The sequence below is a fragment of the Babylonia areolata genome, chromosome 28, assembly GCF_041734735.1.
Source record: "Babylonia areolata isolate BAREFJ2019XMU chromosome 28, ASM4173473v1, whole genome shotgun sequence".
Classification (NCBI taxonomy): Eukaryota; Metazoa; Mollusca; class Gastropoda; order Neogastropoda; family Buccinidae; genus Babylonia; species Babylonia areolata.
In genome coordinates, this window is record NC_134903.1 from 20,356,285 (window position 1) to 20,373,480 (window position 17,196).

Sequence of the window (17,196 nt, forward strand, 5' to 3'; positions counted from 1 at the left end):
CGGACAAGTCCATATACGCCAAGCAGATGCCTGACCAGCAGCGTAACCCAACGCGCTTAGTCAGGCCTTGAGAAAAAAAAAGAAAAAAAAGATAAGCTTACATAAATAAATGAATAAATAAATAATAATTATGATATAAAGAAGGTAGTAGTAATGAAAATAATAAAATAATAATAATAATAAATAAATAATTAAATAAATAAGACAACAATGATGATAAATAAGCAAATAAATGTAAAACATGAAGACACACATTCACACATACACCCACACATGCATAACAGATATGCACCAAACACGCAGTTTCACAGATATGAAAGCACAGTCAAATACATATAAACGTACATGAGCTCCAACACACACACACACACACACACACACACACACACACACACACACACACATATTACCCTGCACCTCCTCTACCCCCTCCTCAATACACTCACTTCTAGTCTATGTATCGCAGCTTCCACGGCACACACACACACACACACACACACACACACACACACACACACACACACACACACACACACACACACACACACGCACGCACACACACACAGATGAACGCTTACTTGTACAAGCACACACACACACGCCCATATCTCCCACCCCCAACCCCACACACATATATACAAAGATATATATATATATATATATAATATATATACGTTCCAATATCCTGTTGCTCCCACAGTATAGGCATGCATACACTCACATACCTCTATAGTGCAAAGACGCTAAACTAAAGAGCACACACACACGGACTTCTTTCCTTCATTCTTTCTTTTCTTCTTCTTCTTCTTTATCTTCTTCTTCTCCTCCTCCTTCGTCTTCCTTTCTATTTTTAGATATAATTATCACTATTTTTGTGTCCCACTTTAGCATCATAAATTCCTATGTTGCGTATTACGTATTACTTGTATTACTTAACTGAGTGTATTTGTATGTCATTTTCCAAGGCATGATGCGCTGTCTGTGATGAAATGTTTGTTGTTGTTTTTTTCTTTCAAACGTTGATTTTTGTTTTCTTTTGACACTTTTTCATAAGGGGCAGTGGCCCATAAATGAATAAACCATCCATCCATCCATCCATTTTGTTGCCATAAATTATCTGTTCCCCCCCCATTTTCTATCCTCACTTTCCTTCCATCTTTAGACAGGTATAGCAGAACAGGCCACCAACCACCAGCCGCCACCACCAGAAACATGACCGCGATGAGGGAGTGTGGCGCCCGACTGCGGCACGTGTGGAGGCGGGCGGGGAGGCAGAAGGAGGTGGAGGGGGAGGGGGACGCCCACCACACCTCCCTCCGTCGCTGCCTGTCCACCCTGCAGATGACCGCCGTGGGCCTGGGCTCCACCATCGGCGTCGGCATCTACGTGTTGCTGGGCGTGGCCATCAGGGACTATGCAGGTGTGTGTGTATGTGTGCATGTGTGTGTGTGGGGGGGGGGGGGGGGGGGGGGGGGGGGGGGGGTCTGTGTGCGTGGGTGAGGGGTGGAGGTGGTATGGTAGAAACACACAAAATATAACAAACAGACAAGAAAAAAACAACAACAACCCAAAACAAGAGAAAAAAACCAAAAACCAAAAAAAAAACCCAAACTTTTCCTGCCTGCCTAGAGCGGTGTTTGAAAGGTGTGTGTAATGGCTAGGGGAAGGGATGTGTGGGGGTGGTGTTGGTGGTTGGGTGTAGTATAGGTAGGTTGTGGGGAGGGATGGAGGGAGGGGAGGAGGGAGGAGATATAAGTATGTGGGGGTGGTGGTGATGATTGGATGTATTATAGGTAGATTGGGGGGAGGGGAGGAGGGAGGACGTATGTATATGTGGGGAGTGGGAGGGCTGGGGTCTTATGTTCCACCATCAGCGTCGGCATCTATGTGCTGCTGGGCATGGCCATCAGGGACTTTGCAGGTGTGGGTGTCTGGGTGGGTTGGGGTAGGATAGGTAGGTGGGGGGGGGAGAGGGATGGAGGGAGGAGAGGATGGAGGAGGTATGTGTACGTGGGGAGGCGGGATGGGGGGCTGGGGTCTGGGCTCCACTATTGGCGTATCGATGTGCTGCTGGGCGTGGCCATCAGGAACTATGCAGGTGTGGGGGTGGGGCGTCTGTGTGTGTTGTGTGTGTGGGATAGGTGGGTGGGGGTTGGATAGGTAGGTGGGGGTGTGGAATAGAGGAGAGGAGGTAAGTGTATGTTGGGTTGGGGAGTGTGTGTGTGTGGGGGGGGGGGGGGGAGGTGTAGGGGGCCTGGGCTCCAACATCGGGGAAGGGACGGGGGTGGGGGCGTCGGTATCTACATGTTGCTGGGCGTGTCCATCAGGGACTGTGCAGGTGTGGGGGGCGGGGGAGGATTTGGGTAGGTGGGGTTAGGACAGGTAGGTGGGGAGAGAGAGGTGAGGAGGGAGGAGGTATGTGTATGTAGGGTAGGGGGCCTGGGGGGCTCCACCATCGGAGTCGGCATCTATGTGCTTCTGGGCATGGCCATGAGGGACTGTGTGTGTGTGTGTGTGTGTGTGTGTGTGAGTTCTTCAGTTTAACGTCTATCCACATAATATGAACTTAGACGAAAAGAAAAACACACACAAAAACAACCACCACCAGTTGTGTGTGTGTGTGTGTGTGGAGGGGGTGTGGAGGGAGGTGCTTGCGAAGATCAGTGGGAAGTTCCCGCCAGGGATGGGCGGCATGCCTTTTGATGACTAGTTAGTCCAATCCGTTATCTGCAGAGTCTGTGGCATTGTGGGCAGGTGTAGATCTGGCCTGCATTGCTGGGCTGCGGACCTGGGTCTTTCCTTCTCCTTTTCTCCTGGATGTTCAGTCGTCTGGTTTCCTCAAAGTGTTGGGTTCCCCTGTCGTTGAAGATCTCCAGCTACCTCTATCTGATGCTGACTGGTCCTATGTCTTGGGGTTGATGTCCGCTTGGTATAGTTGCTTCTTCAGTTGGTCCTTGAATCTTTTCTGTGGTGCGCCAGTATTGCGTTTGCCTTGGACCAACTCCCCATAGAACACTGCTTTCGGCATGCAAGTGTCAGGCATCCGGATGATGTGTCCTGCCCAGCGAAGTTGTTTTAGCATGAGCATTGACTCAATGCTTTGCAGTTGAGCTCTTTCTAGGACTTCTATGTTCGTTATGTAGTCCTTCCACTTGATGCCCATGATAGACCGAAGGCATCTCTGATGGAACTGCTCCAGCTGCCTTGTTTGTTTCCTGTACAGCACCCATGCCTCTGATCCATATAGCAGTGTTGACAGTACAGCAGCTCGGTAGGCTTGCATCTTTGTGGAGAGTCGCAAGGAGTGGTTTTTCCATACTCTTTTCTGGAGGCGGCCAAGTGCTCTGCTTGTTTTTGAGAGGTGGTTGTCGTCGTTCAATATGACGCTGCCTAGGCAGGTGAATTGCTCTACCGTGTTAAGGGGATGACCGTCAGTGCTTATGTGGGGAGCAGTGTACACGGTCCCTGGTGCTTTTTGGTGGAGAACTTCAGTTTTCTTCAGACTTATAGTCAGACCGAATGCCTTGGCTGCCTGTGAAAAACGGTCTACGATGACCTGCAGAGTTTTTTTTCTGTGTGTGCCAGGAGGGCGCAGTCGTCTGCAAAGAGCAGGTCCAGGATAGCTTCTTCTGAGGTCTTTGTGTGGGCCATGAGCCTTCGTAAGTTGAATACATTGCTGTCTGTCCTGAATCTGATATAAATCCCCTCGTCTAGATCCTCGTTTGTTTCTCTCAGCATCATGCTTAAGAAGATCGTGAAGAGTGTAGGGGCTAATACGCAGCCTTGCTTCACTCCATTGCTGATTGGGAATTCTTCGGAATAATCACCATTACACTTGACTTGACCTATTTGTCCTTCGTGGAGTTGTAGGATTGCAAGGAAATTTGGAGGGCATCCCAGTTTGGTCATTATTTTCCATAGGCCATCTCTGCTGACTGTGTTGAAGGCTTTCGTGAGGTCTATGAATGCTGCATATAGGTTCATATTCTGTTCTCTGCACTTCTCTCGGATCTGCCTCAGCACAAAGATCATGTCAGCTGTCCCTCTATTTGCTCTGAAGCCGCACTGGCTCTCTGGGAGATGTACCTCAGCAATGGATGGGATGAGCCTGTCCATGAAAACTCGGGCAAGGATCTTGCCAGCAATGGAGAGCAATGTGACGCCTCTGTAGTTGGAGCAGTCTGATTTGGAACCCTTATTCGTAAAGAGGGAGACAATCACTGAATCGCGCATGTCCTGTGGCACTACTCCTTCATTCCAGCACGATGTGAATAGCTCCTTAAGCTTCTGAATGAGGGTTTCTCCTCCATGCTTATATACCTCTGCTGGGATACTGTCGATGCCTGGTGCTTTGTGACACTTCAGCTTCTTTATTGCTGCCTTGATTTCTTCGTGTGTGGGGGCGTTGTCCAGGTCCATCTTTACTTCTTCCTGAGGTATGTTGTCTATAGACGCTGCTGCCACAGTCCTCTCTTCCCCAAACAGGTTTTCGTAATGTTCAGTCCCTCAGTGTAGTATAGCTTGCCTGTCGACAAGTAGGCTTGTGCCATCCGAAGAACGCAGTGGTGCCTGCAGTTGGTAGCTTGGACCATATATTGCGCGAAGTGATTCATAGAAGGCTCTGGAATTTCCCTGATCAGCATACATCTGTGTGCGTTCTGCCAATGCTATCCACCATGAGTTTTCCATGACTCTCAATTTTGTTTGCAGTTTGCTGCAAGCTGTTCTGTAAGCCATTTTGGTCTTCTGATCATTAGGAGAACTGAGCATATTTCCATGGCATGTCCTTTTTTCCTCGAGGAGCTTTGTATATCCGCGTCGTTTTCATCGAACCCATCCTGACTTTTCCTTGTCGAGAAGCCAGCTACTTTTTCTGTGGCTTCCTGAAGGATGCTTTTAAGTTCCTTGCATTGGTCGAGGGGTGTATTTCCTGGGGCGTTGGTGTTTATCAGCCTTTCATTTATTTCCCTCTGGAATTCCTCCTCCATCATTGACAGCTTGTCGACCTGAAGCTTCTTTGGCTTTGGGCATCCCTTCCTCTCTTCTGGTTTCAGGGTTAGCCTGCGCTTTGCACGAACTAACCTATGATCTGTGTTGCAGTCAGCGCTCGTAATGACCTTCGTATGAGTGACATCCTTAGCATCCTTTTTGCGCACCAGGATATAGTCCTGTAGATGCCAGTGCTTGGACCTTGGGTGTCTCCACGTTGTTTTATAGTGGTCTTTCTGCTGAAATAGGGTGTTCGTGATAGTCCGACCAGTCTCGCTGCAGAATTCCAGAAGCATACTGCCGTTTTCGTTGCAGTTACCCACTCCGTGTCTTCCCAATACCCCATTCCATATTTCAAAGTCTCTGCCCACTCTAGCTTTAAAGTCGCCCATGATCAAAATTTTGTCTTCCTTCTCGATGCTCAGCACTAGATTTCTGAGATCTCTGTAGAAGGCTTCTTTCGCGATGGGTTCTAAGAACGCCTGCAGAGTAGGAGCATACACACTGATGATGGTTAGATATTGGTTTCCTTTCGTTTGTAAAGGCATGCGGAGGCTCATGAGGCGATCTGAATGACCAACTGGCAGGTATTGTAGCTTTCTGGCAAGAGTTCTTTATCACGAAGCCATCCCCCGAGAGTCGGCGTTCTTCTTTCTCCCTTCCCGACCAGTAGAGTGTGTATCCCGCTCCGTGCTCTACGAGTGATCTTTGTTCTGCAAAGCGAACTTCGCTGAGTGCTGCTATGTCAATTTCTAGCCTTGACAGTTCCCTCGCCACTAGAGCTGTACGTCTTCGGGGGCGGTCGTTTTCATCTGAGTCCTGCATTGTCCGTACATTCCAGCATGCCACTTTCAAGTTCATAGTCCGTTTCCATTGCGTAGTACGTCGTTGATTTATCCGTCCAGATTTTTCCCCTGTTTTCTTACCGCTGGTGTGAGATGCCCGTTGACCGCGGCTAGCCAACCGGGTGGGGGTGAGACAAGCTTTTTAAGGTCCCCTTTTGCAGACCCGTCTCCATTCGGAGCAAGCAGGCTATCCCTCAACAAGCTAGCGACCAATATCCCAGACCGCCTACATGCAGAGTACCGACTGCGACTCCAGTGCCATCCTGCACCTGTCGTTTCGCCATTGCTCCATCGCTGCAGGGCTTCCTTCCCGCCAGCGCTACGACCCTATATAGTGAAGACCGGCTCGCGCGCACCAGTCCCACTCTTTAGACCCAAGGAGGACATGAGATAGCTCAGTAGTCTGAGACGGCCCCGGAAACCATTGGGCTGTAGGTGTTATATCGGAGTTTCACTCTCCTATCTTCTGGCTCAAAAAGCCCGCTGTCGGAAGAACAACGGCTATTTTCCCATAGCTGGAGCACGGGTACAGGATGTTCAGCCATGGCCATGGACCCAGGGTCTGCGCACGACGAAGCTCTCCTCTACTCCTGGCGCTTGGTGGGTTTGGGATCAGAGTTGTCCTTCTCCAAGTTGAACTGCCTGACAAGGCTAACGGGTTCCAGCTACCCGGGTTTGAAATCAGAGTTGTCCTTCTCCTAGATGGACAGCCAGGCTAACGAATTCCATCTACCCGTAGCAACCGGTTATGGCGCCGGTGATCCGCCTCGCCCCTTTCCTATCAGTAGACAACAGGTTTGCCGGGTTTACAAGCTAAACCACTCGGGAAGGCCAGGAGTTGGACTTGGTTGTCAGAGACTATATTTTGCGCTTTTCCACACGAGGAGCACCTTTTAGGCTGTGGGAGTTAATCCCCACACCCACCCCTCGGCTAAACAACCCTTTGTGTAACCCATAATATAATACTGCTGTAATGATAATACCGCTGTTATCGGCGTTTTTGTCCTCAATATCTGTTGGGGAACTCTCTTTCTCTTCGTGTAATCCATAATATAATAATATAATACTGCTGTAATGATAATACCGCTGTTATCGACGTTTTTGTCCTCAATATCTGTTGGGGAACTCTCTTTCTCTGTCTCTGTGTCTGTCTGTCTGCCTCTGTCTCTGTCTCTCTGTCTCTGTTATTTAAATGTGTAAATCACAATATCATGTATGTTTCATAATGTTTATACTCAGGTGAGGAAATGTAGCTTAAAAGTGCCCCACTTCAGTATCCTAAATTCATGGAGCTGAATTTAGGATGCTGAAGTGGGACTTTACCAAGGTATGATATATATCTATGTTGTGTTGGTTTTTCTTTCCAACGTTGATATTTTTCTGACACTTTTTCATAAAGGGCAGTGGCCCATAAATGAATAAACCATCCATTCGTCTCTCTCTCTCTCTCTCTCTCTCTCTCTCTCTCTCTCTCTGTACGTGTGCGTACGTGCATGCACACAAAAGCAACGTGAAAAGCAGAGGTGTTGAAAGGACTGATCGACTCAGTCTGTGGGAAACATCTGGTGGAGCTCTGTGTCTGTCTGTCTGTATTTATTTGTCTGTCTGAATATCTCACGCCCCCCACCCCCTCTCCCTCCCTCCCTCCCTCTCAATGTGTGCTATTGTGACTGATGTAGGTTAGCAAGGACAGATTGGAAGAATAGGCCATGCCTAAAATCTTAATCCTTGAATAAAAAAACGTTTTTTTTTAGTTCTCAGTTCTCTCTCTCTCTCTCTCTCTCTCTCTCTCTCTCTCTCTCTCTCTCTCTCTCTCTCTCTCTCTCTCTCCTCTCATTGTGTCTCTGTCATTGTCTGTCTGTCTCTCCATGTGACCCCGCTTCATCCCTTTGGCCCTTTTCTGAATAAAATATCGTGATCGTGGTCTTGACTGTGGTCGTGATTTCATTCTTTCTCTTTCGCTCGCTCGCTCGCTTTCGCTCTCTCTTATATGCACTTGAATGCATTCTGTCTGTCTGTCTCTCTCTTTCACACACACACACACACACACACACACACACACACACACACACACACACACACACACACACACACACACACACAGTGGAGTGATGGCCTAGAGGTAACGCGTCCGCCTAGGAAGCGAGAGAATCTGAGCGCGCTGGTTCGAATCACGGTTCAGCCGCCGATATTTTCTCCCCCTCCACTAGACCTTGAGTGGTGGTCTGGACGCTAGTCATTCGGATGAGACGATAAACCGAGGTCCCGTGTGCAGCATGCACTTAGCGCACGTAAAAGAACCCACGGCAACAAAAGGGTTGTCCCTGGCAAAATTCTGTAGAAAAATCCACTTCGATAGGAAAAACAAATAAAACTGCATGCAGGAAAAAAAAAGAAAAAAAAAGAAAAGAAAAAAGGGTGGCGCTGTAGTGTAGCGACGCGCTCTTCCTGGGGAGAGCAGCCCGAATTTCACACAGAGAAATCTGTTGTGATAAAAAGAAATACAAATACACACACACACACACACACACACACACACACACACACACACACACACACAGACGAAATAGCAAATGCTATTCGGTCTCTGAAACAGAACAAAGCTCCAGGTCCTGGTAGATTTTAGGCGAAATGTTAGAACAGTCTTTAGATCAAACTATGCCTCTTCTTTTACATTTGTTTAACGGTGTATTTGATACACAGCAGTATCAAAGTGTGTGGAAAGATGCAATCATGTGCCTCTGCACAAGGCCGGGGACATTGACAACCCTAGTGATTATCGAGGAGTGTTGTTGATCACCATACTTGGGAAAGTGTTTGCAAAAGTAACAATTACCCGTTTGGTGAAATGGGCTGAAGACAGTGGAAAAATCGCCGAAGAACAATGTGGGTTCAGGCTGGGGTATTCAACTTCAGATAATGCTTTTGTTTTGTATTCTGTTGTCCAAAGATACCTCTTGGAAAGTTCGGGGGAGTTGCATGTTTGTTTTTTTGATTTTTGAAAGGCATTTGATGCAGTTAATCAAAATATCCTGTGGAACATACGTCGAAAAAGTGGATTTGGAAGCAAGATGTAAAAGATTTTGCAAACTAGGTATCGCCAGGTGCCCAGATAGTCTTACAGACTTTGAAAAAACAAAAACAAAACAAAACAAATCAGTGGTAAGACAAGGTTATGTTCTCTCTCCCTCATTGTTTTTTTCCATAAACGTATTGGCTACAGCAATTGCCGAGAGTGGACGATAATGGTGCAGTTAACACACGAGTCAATTCAGATCTTTTTTTTTTCTTATTTAAAAAAAAAAATTTGCCGATGAGTGGTTAGTTATTAATGTTGTGAATAGTTACAAATATTTAGGGCTACATTTTACAACCAAGTTATCCCAGACATGTTCTGTTGAGGAACCAGCTACTGTGTGAAATTCGGGCTGCTCTCCCCAGGGAGAGCGCGTCGCTACACAGAGCGCCACCCATTTTTTCTTTCCTATCTACAGTTTTTGACTCAGTTGTGTAAACAAAGTGAGTATGTTTTAACCCGGTGTTCGGTTGTCTGTCTGTGTGTGTGTGTGTGTGTGTGTGTGTGTGTGTGTGTGTGTGTCCGTGGTAAACTTTAACATTGACATTTTCTCTGCAAATACTTTGTCAGTTGACACCAAATTAGGCATAAAAATAGGAAAAATTCAGTTCTTTCCAGTCATCTTGTTTAAAACAATATTGCACCTCTGGGATGGGCACCAAAAAAAATTAAAAAATGAATTATAATTATATGCAAACTGCATTTACTGTTATATTCATATTTTTTGTATTCTCTGAACTTGGCACTTTAATCTGATATTCTGACCCAACAACAAGAGCAGTCATTATTATCATTTTTTGTTCAAACAGGAACTTCTTTTGTTAAGCATGGAAGTTTTATTTATTTTGCAAACGTTTTGGTGCAGATAGTAAAAAAGGGAAATTACTCTGTAATTAATGCTAGGGGACTTAATTTGCTTTAAACTGATCTTTCTCATCTTAAACATTACATTTTGAAATTATACTCGATACATAAGTGTATCACAAGTGAGTCTTGAAGGCCTTGCCTCTCTTGTTTTATTTGCTTTCCTATCGAATTGGATTTTTCTACAGAATTTTGCCAGGGACAATCCTTTTGTTGCCGTGGGTTCTTTTATGTGCGCTAAGTGCATGCTGCACACGGGACCTCGGTTTATCGTCTCATCCGAATGACCAGCGTCCAGACCACCACTCAAGGTCTAGTGGAGGGGGGGGGAAATACTGGCGACTGTGCCGTGATTAAAACCAGTGCGCTCAGATTCTCTCGCTTCATAGGCGGACGCGTTCTGTAGGCCATCACTCCATGTGGGCATTTCATGTCAGGCAACTAGTTGCTGTGTGTCAATGATTTTGGAGATGTGTGGCAACATGTAAAATGTTGGTGACATTCGATGGGTTTTTTTTTTTTTTTTTTTTTTTTTCTACTATATATTCAAAGACTGATCGCTCAGTATGGACAGACGTGGTTTGATACTCTTGAACAAAAAAAAACAAAAAAAAACTGTTTTGAATTTTACGGTACTTTCAAACAAACCCTTCAAACTCACACACACACACACACACACACACACACACACACACACACACACACACACACACACACACACTTCTGGAGTGCTTAAAGCGCTACAAATTAAGATATACATAATTCAGACTTGGTATATCCCCTGTCTATATACATAAACTATGATACAGAAAAAGATGCAACACCAAGACATCCACTATGCCCTGTTTGCAAACAACACATCGAAGATGAATCCCACGTGTTGTGTTACTCCCAAGCGTATGATATTTTCAGGGTAGGTGTAAATATTGTTCAAAAAGCAAATAGCAGTTTCCCATGTGGTGTCATGTGATGATAAGTCATCTGTTAGTGTTATTCAATTATCTAGATTTTTTTTCCAGAAGAACGGACGGACTGGTTGGTGTCGGGGGGCGAAAAAATCAAAGTTTAAAGTCTGAAAGCCTTTTGATTAAAAACAAACAAACAAACAAAACAAACTAACAAACAGCAAGAAGAAGACCAACTAGGTGTTTACTAACGTCAGTTCATGTTTGTCATCAATATAATGTAAAAAAAAAAAAAAAAAAAAATCCCAGTAAGAAACTTTTTACTTCGTGTTAAATTATCACAGTAAAAAAAACCCAAAAAACAAAAAAACAAACAAAAAAACAACCAAACTCATGAAAGAATGTGTATATACAATGTCTTAACCTTTCCCAGTCTCACACTCTGTGTCTGCCTGTCTGTCTCTGTGTTTGTCTGTCTGTTTCTCACTCTCTCCCCTCCCCTCTTCCCCCCCCCCCCTCTATCTGTCTCTCTTGTCTGTCTGTCTGTCTGTCTGTCCGTCTGTTTTTCTCTCCTTGTCTCTTCCTTCCTCTTTCTTCTCTTGCTTCTGTTCTGAGTATTAATTGTGCATGCACTTATGTTTTTCGTTTTTTTCGTGGGACAGAACTGAAATTTATTCATGCAATGTCGTGCTTTTGTATTGAGTATTTGTTATGTTTTCCCTTTTCGTGTGGGCAGGATGAAAACAAGCCATTTGTGCTTATCCCTTTTTTCCCTGAAGAAAAAAGATTCGTTCGTTCGTTCGTTCGTTTGTTTTCTCTCGCTCGCTTAATATTAAAAAAGAAAGAAAGAAAAGCAACAAAATACAATGACAAATTATGAGTCAGGGATAGAAACCTCTGGATTTATATTACAACATATGTCATCACGTATGAGAGTGCGCCAGCTGGTGTGAGGGCCCGGGATAAATCGGAAACGCACAAATGCATCTGCCATCTGTTGACGGCATTGCTTGCATTATCACTCACTCACTCACTCTGTCTCTGTCTGTCTATGTCTCTGTGCAAGTCTGCCTCCTGTCTGTCCCTGTCTCCCTGAATTTCTATATCTCTATACTGTCTGTCTCTCTTTCTGTCTCTGCCTCTCACCACCACCACCACCACCCCCTCCTCCATACCCCCTTCTGTCACTCAACAGCCATGTAATGTAAGCCAGGTTTTCATGAATTATGGATGTGGATATATAGAGTGACATGTTTCTCTCTCTCTTCCTCCCACGCACCCAGTTCCCCCACGAACCCTGTGGATTTTACTCAGTCTCTGTATGTCTGACTCAGTTGTTGCTACAGCGAAGCCTTCTTCTCCTCCTCTCCTCGTCCTCTCCTCCTCCTCCTCCTCTTCTCTTCCTCCTCCTTCTCTTCTCCTCTTCCTCCTCCTCCTTCTCCTCTCCTCCTCCTCCTCTCCTCCTCCTCCTCCTCTCCTCCTCTTATCCTCCTCCCCTCTCCCCCTTCTCTTCTCTTCCTCCTCCTCCTTCTCCTCTCCTCCTCCTCCTCTCCTTCTCCTCCCCTCTCCCCCTTCTCTTCTCTCCTCCTCTTCTCCTCATCCTCTTCCTCCTCTCCTTCTCTTCTCTTCCTCCTCTCCTTCTCTTCTCCTCTTCCTCCTCTCCTCTTCTCCTCCTCTTCTCCTCTCCTCTTCTCCTCCTCTTCCTCCTCCTCTCCTCTTCTCCTCCTCTTCCTCCTCTCCTCTTCCTCCTCTTCTCCTCCTCTTCCTCCTCTTCTCCTCCTCTTCCTCCTCTTCTCCTCCTCTCCTCTTCTCCTCTCCTCTTCTCCTCTTCCTCCTCCTCTCCTCTTCTTCTCCTCCTCTTCTCCGCCTCTCCTCCTCTTCTTCCTCCTCCCCTCTTCTCCTCTTCGTCTCCTCCTCTTTCTCCTCTTCTTCCTCCTCTCCTTCTCTCCTCCCCTTCTCCTCTTCCTCCTCCCCTCCTCCCTCTCCTCGTCTTCTCCTCTTCTCCGCCTCCTCTTCTTCTCGTCTCCTCCTCCTTCTCCCCCTCCTCTTCTCTTTCTCTCCTCCTCTTCTCCTGCTCCTCCTCTCCTCCTCCTCATCTTCTCTCTCTCTCCTCCTCCTTTCCTCCTCTTCGCTCTCCTTCCCTCTCCTCCTCCTCCTCTTCTCCTCCACCTCTTCCTGCTACCACTACTGTTATTCACTTACTGCTACCGCTACAAGTATTACCATAACTACCAGTACTGTTATTGGTAATGCTGCTTCTGCTGCTGCTACTACCACTGCAGGCAAACTACTACTGCTACTGCTGCAGCCAAACTACTACTGCTGCTACTACCATCACCACTGCCACTACTAAAACTACTGCTGCGTAAAACTACTTCTGCTACTGCTGCAGCCAAACTACTACTGCTGCTACTACCATCACCACTGCCACTACTAAAACTACTGCTGCGTAAAACTACTACTACTACTACTACTACTACTGCTGCTGCTGCTGCTACAACAACTGCTACTATAACAACAGTACTACTACTACTACTACTACTACTACTACTACTACTACTACTACTACTACTACCACCAACACTAACCCCAAAGAGGAAAGTGTGGCAGCATTTCAGTACAAAATATCAGTTTCCAGTGTACACACACACAAATTTGATTACAGTGCACAGTTATGAGTACCAGCGCTTATGATGTAAGGCGACACTTGTTTCTTGTCAGGAAATAGGATGTGTGTGTGTGTGTGTGTGTGTGTGTGTGTGTGTGTGTGTGTGTGTGTGTGTAATCATTTTAGAATCCATTTGCTCTTAAGGTCACGGTGTAATAGCATTATGATAACTGTGTACACACCAAAAAACAAACGAAAAACAAAACTAAACCCTCAGTGCATTCTTTTAAAACGAAAGGACAAGGGTGAGAGAAGACGTGCGTTACAAGGAAACAATTAATGGAACACACACCACAGCGACAGCCGTAAACACGATGTGACGAGGAAACAGTTAGTGGAACACGGCCAATCACTCTACACCACACAGCCTTACACATCCGTCATGGATATTGATCATATCACAGAGAACAGGCAGACTCTCTCTCTCTCTCTCTCTCTCTCTCTGTGTGTGTGTGTGTGTGTGTGTGTGTGTGTGTGTGTGTGTGTGTGTGTGTGTTCGTTCTTTTGCTTAACGTCTATCCAGTTTCAGTTTCAGTTTCAGTAGCTCAAGGAGGCGTCACTGCGTTCGGACAAATGCATATACGCTACACCACATCTGCCAAGCAGATGCCTGACCAGCAGCGTAACCCAACGCGCTTAGTCAGGCCTTGAGAAAAAAAAAAATATATATATATATATAAGCTTACATAAATAAATAAATAAATAAATAAATAATAATTATGATATTAAAAAAAAAAAATTGTTATTTTAGACGAAACTCCATTATCTCTCCCACCCCACCCACGTCTTAAATCATCACTACTTTCCCTGTTCCTCTCTCCTAAATGAGCATGAAAAAAAGGAAAAATAAAATAAAAAAGGCTGAAGAATATAAACGAAATAAAATAAATTAACTAGTCAACCATTAGAATCACGACAAAGAGCCAATTGTGTGTGTGTGTGTGTGTGTGTGTGTGTGTGTACACATGCGGATTGCTTGCGCGGATGTATGTACTTGCCGATTCTACACTGAATCATTTTTAAATACTGCTATTTAAGCCAGGTCTTAATCATGTACGTCTGTGTTTTAATCATCGTATGATGTTTGTGTGTTCTCATACTATGCTCTGTGCATGTGTTAATTTTGTATGTGAAATTTACACAAACATTGTACATAAAGTATTTTATGCCTTTCACGTATTCATATTGAGTGGTGTGACCATTAGCATGTGTATGAATGTGATTATTGTACGAGAGGTTCGCATCAACATGGCAAGTAAGCATTTTAAAACCTTTCATTTATTCGTATTGATCGACTTGACTGTGATTCTCCGGCATAGCGTGTGTGGTGTACACCACGCATGAATTTCTCTCGATTGAGATAACAATGTATTCTGCATTCTCTGCTGAAAAAGTGTGTCACTAGGCCAACGACAAGCACTGTGAACCAGTCAAAGTGGCTGAATGCGCTTTCATGGTCAAGTGACCATAGGAATCTTACTGTTTGAAGTTTTAGGGGTGGGGAAACGTTGTATAGAGGTGTTGGAGTTAGTTTAGCTTCACAGTTGTGTTGCCTGCACTGGCTTGTAGCTGCACTTGTGCGTGTGTGTGTGTGTGTGTGTGTGCATGCATGTGTGTTCATGTTTTTTTTTTCTTGTCTCCTTTTGTGTTTAAAGTTTCACACCATAAACAGATGGAAATGGTAACATCGAAATGGGTAATTTCTGCTATGCCACTTGTAGTGGCCAAGAAAATGGCAGCGCTAAAGTTGAACACACACACACACACACACACACACACACACACACACACACACACACACACACACGCACAAAGCACACACACACACACACAGACACGCACGCACACACACGTGGACACACAGACATCCGAAACACTGGGTTATTACATTGGTTCACTCTGTTTGCACACGTGAATTTAAAAAAAGAAAAAAAAGAAAAAAAAAAAAGATACACGCACAAAAATGACCCATTCATACTGCAGTGGTTGGTAGTGATGTTACCAAGACAGTGACATTGATGTTGTTGGTGTGGGTGTGTTGTAGCGGTTATGGATGATGTTATTACGACAGTGACATTGATGTTGTTGGTGTGGGTATGTTGTAGTGGTTATGGATGATGTTATTACGACAGTGACTGTGATGTTGTTGTTGGTGTGGGTATGTTGTAGCGGTTATGGATGATGTTATTACGACAGTGACATTGATGTTGTTGGTGTGGGTATGTTGTAGTGGTTATGGATGATGTTATTACGACAGTGACATTGATGTTGTTGGTGTGGGTATGTTGTAGTGGTTATGGATGATGTTATTACGACAGTGACTGTGATGTTGGTGTGGGTGTGGGTGTGTTGTAGTGGTTATGGATGATGTTATTACGACAGTGACTGTGATGTTGTTGGTGTGGGTGTGTTGTAGCGGTTATGGATGATGTTATTACGACAGTGACTGTGATGTTGTTGGTGTGGGTATGTTGTAGTGGTTATGGATGATGTTATTACGACAGTGACTGTGATGTTGTTGGTGTGGGTGTGTTGTAGCGGTTATGGATGATGTTATTACGACAGTGACTGTGATGTTGTTGGTGTGGGTGTGTTGTAGCGGTTATGGATGATGTTATTACGACAGTGACATTGATGTTGTTGTTGGTGTGGTTATTTTGTAGTGGTTATGGCTGATGTTATTACGACAGTGACTGTGATGTTGTTGCTGGTGTGGGTATGTTTTAGTGGTTATGGATGATGTTATTACGACAGTGACTATGATGTTGTTGGTGTGGGTGTGTTGTAGCGGTTATGGATGATGTTATTACGACAGTGACTGTGATGTTGTTGGTGTGGGTATGTTGTAGCGATTATGGATGATGTTATTACGACAGTGACTGTGATGTTGTTGGTGTGGGTGTGTTGTAGCGGTTATGGATGATGTTATTACGACAGTGACTGTGATGTTGTTGGTGTGGGTATGTTGTAGTGGTTATGGATGATGTTATTACGACAGTGACTGTGATGTTGGTGTGGGTGTGTTGTAGTGGTTATGGATGATGTTACTACGACAGTGACTGTGATGTTGTTGGTGTGGGTATGTTGTAGCGGTTATGGATGATGTTATTACGACAGTGACTGTGATGTTGTTGCTGGTGTGGGTATGTTGTAGTGGCTATGGATGATGTTATTACGACAGTGACATTGATGTTGTTGGTGTGGGTATGTTGTAGCGGTTATGGATGATGTTATTACGACAGTGACATTGATGTTGTTGTTGGTGTGGGTATGTTGTAGCGGTTATGGATGATGTTATTACGACAGTGACTGTGATGTGGGTGTGGGTGTGTTGTAGTGGTTATGGATGATGTTATCACGACAGTGACATTGATGTTGTTGTTGGTGTGGGTATGTTGTAGTGGTTATGGATGTTATTACGACAGTGACATTGATGTTGTTGCTGGTGTGGGTATGTTGTAGTGGTTATGGATGATGTTATTACGACAGTGACATTGATGTTGTTGGTGTGGGTATGTTGTAATGGTTATGGATGACGTCATTTCGACAGTGACAGTGATGTTGTTCCTGGTGTGGGACATGTTGTCCCAACACCGACTTGTCCGAAAGCCCTCTTGGCTGAGAGAGTGGGGGGTGTAACTTGGGCAAGACACTCTCCACTCCAACCAAATTCTAGCCCAGGTAGTCCGGACAGCCGTTACCTCCTCTACTGTTCTGGTGACCACAGTCAGGATACGACTGAGTATCATACATGGTGTAGAAGTTGTTGATGATGTTATTGTGACAGTGGTGGTGTTGTTGTGGGCATGTTTGTAGTGGTTGTTCATGTTGTTACGACAGTGACTTGAT

General features: G+C 45.2%; 1 protein-coding gene across 2 annotated transcripts in view; it reads left to right on the forward strand.

The window, feature by feature from the left end:
- The window catches only part of LOC143301885 (cationic amino acid transporter 4-like), a 43,463-nt gene that overhangs the window by 7,817 nt on the left and 18,450 nt on the right, over positions 1-17,196 (forward strand). The window contains exon 2 of one of the 2 annotated variants that reach the window (XM_076616314.1): positions 1,163-1,420. In XM_076616314.1, coding sequence (XP_076472429.1) covers positions 1,213-1,420 — 208 coding nt within the window. In that variant the 5' untranslated portion in view covers positions 1,163-1,212. The remainder of the gene's footprint in view (positions 1-1,162; positions 1,421-17,196) is intronic. The other variant, XM_076616315.1, reaches the window with a different exon arrangement.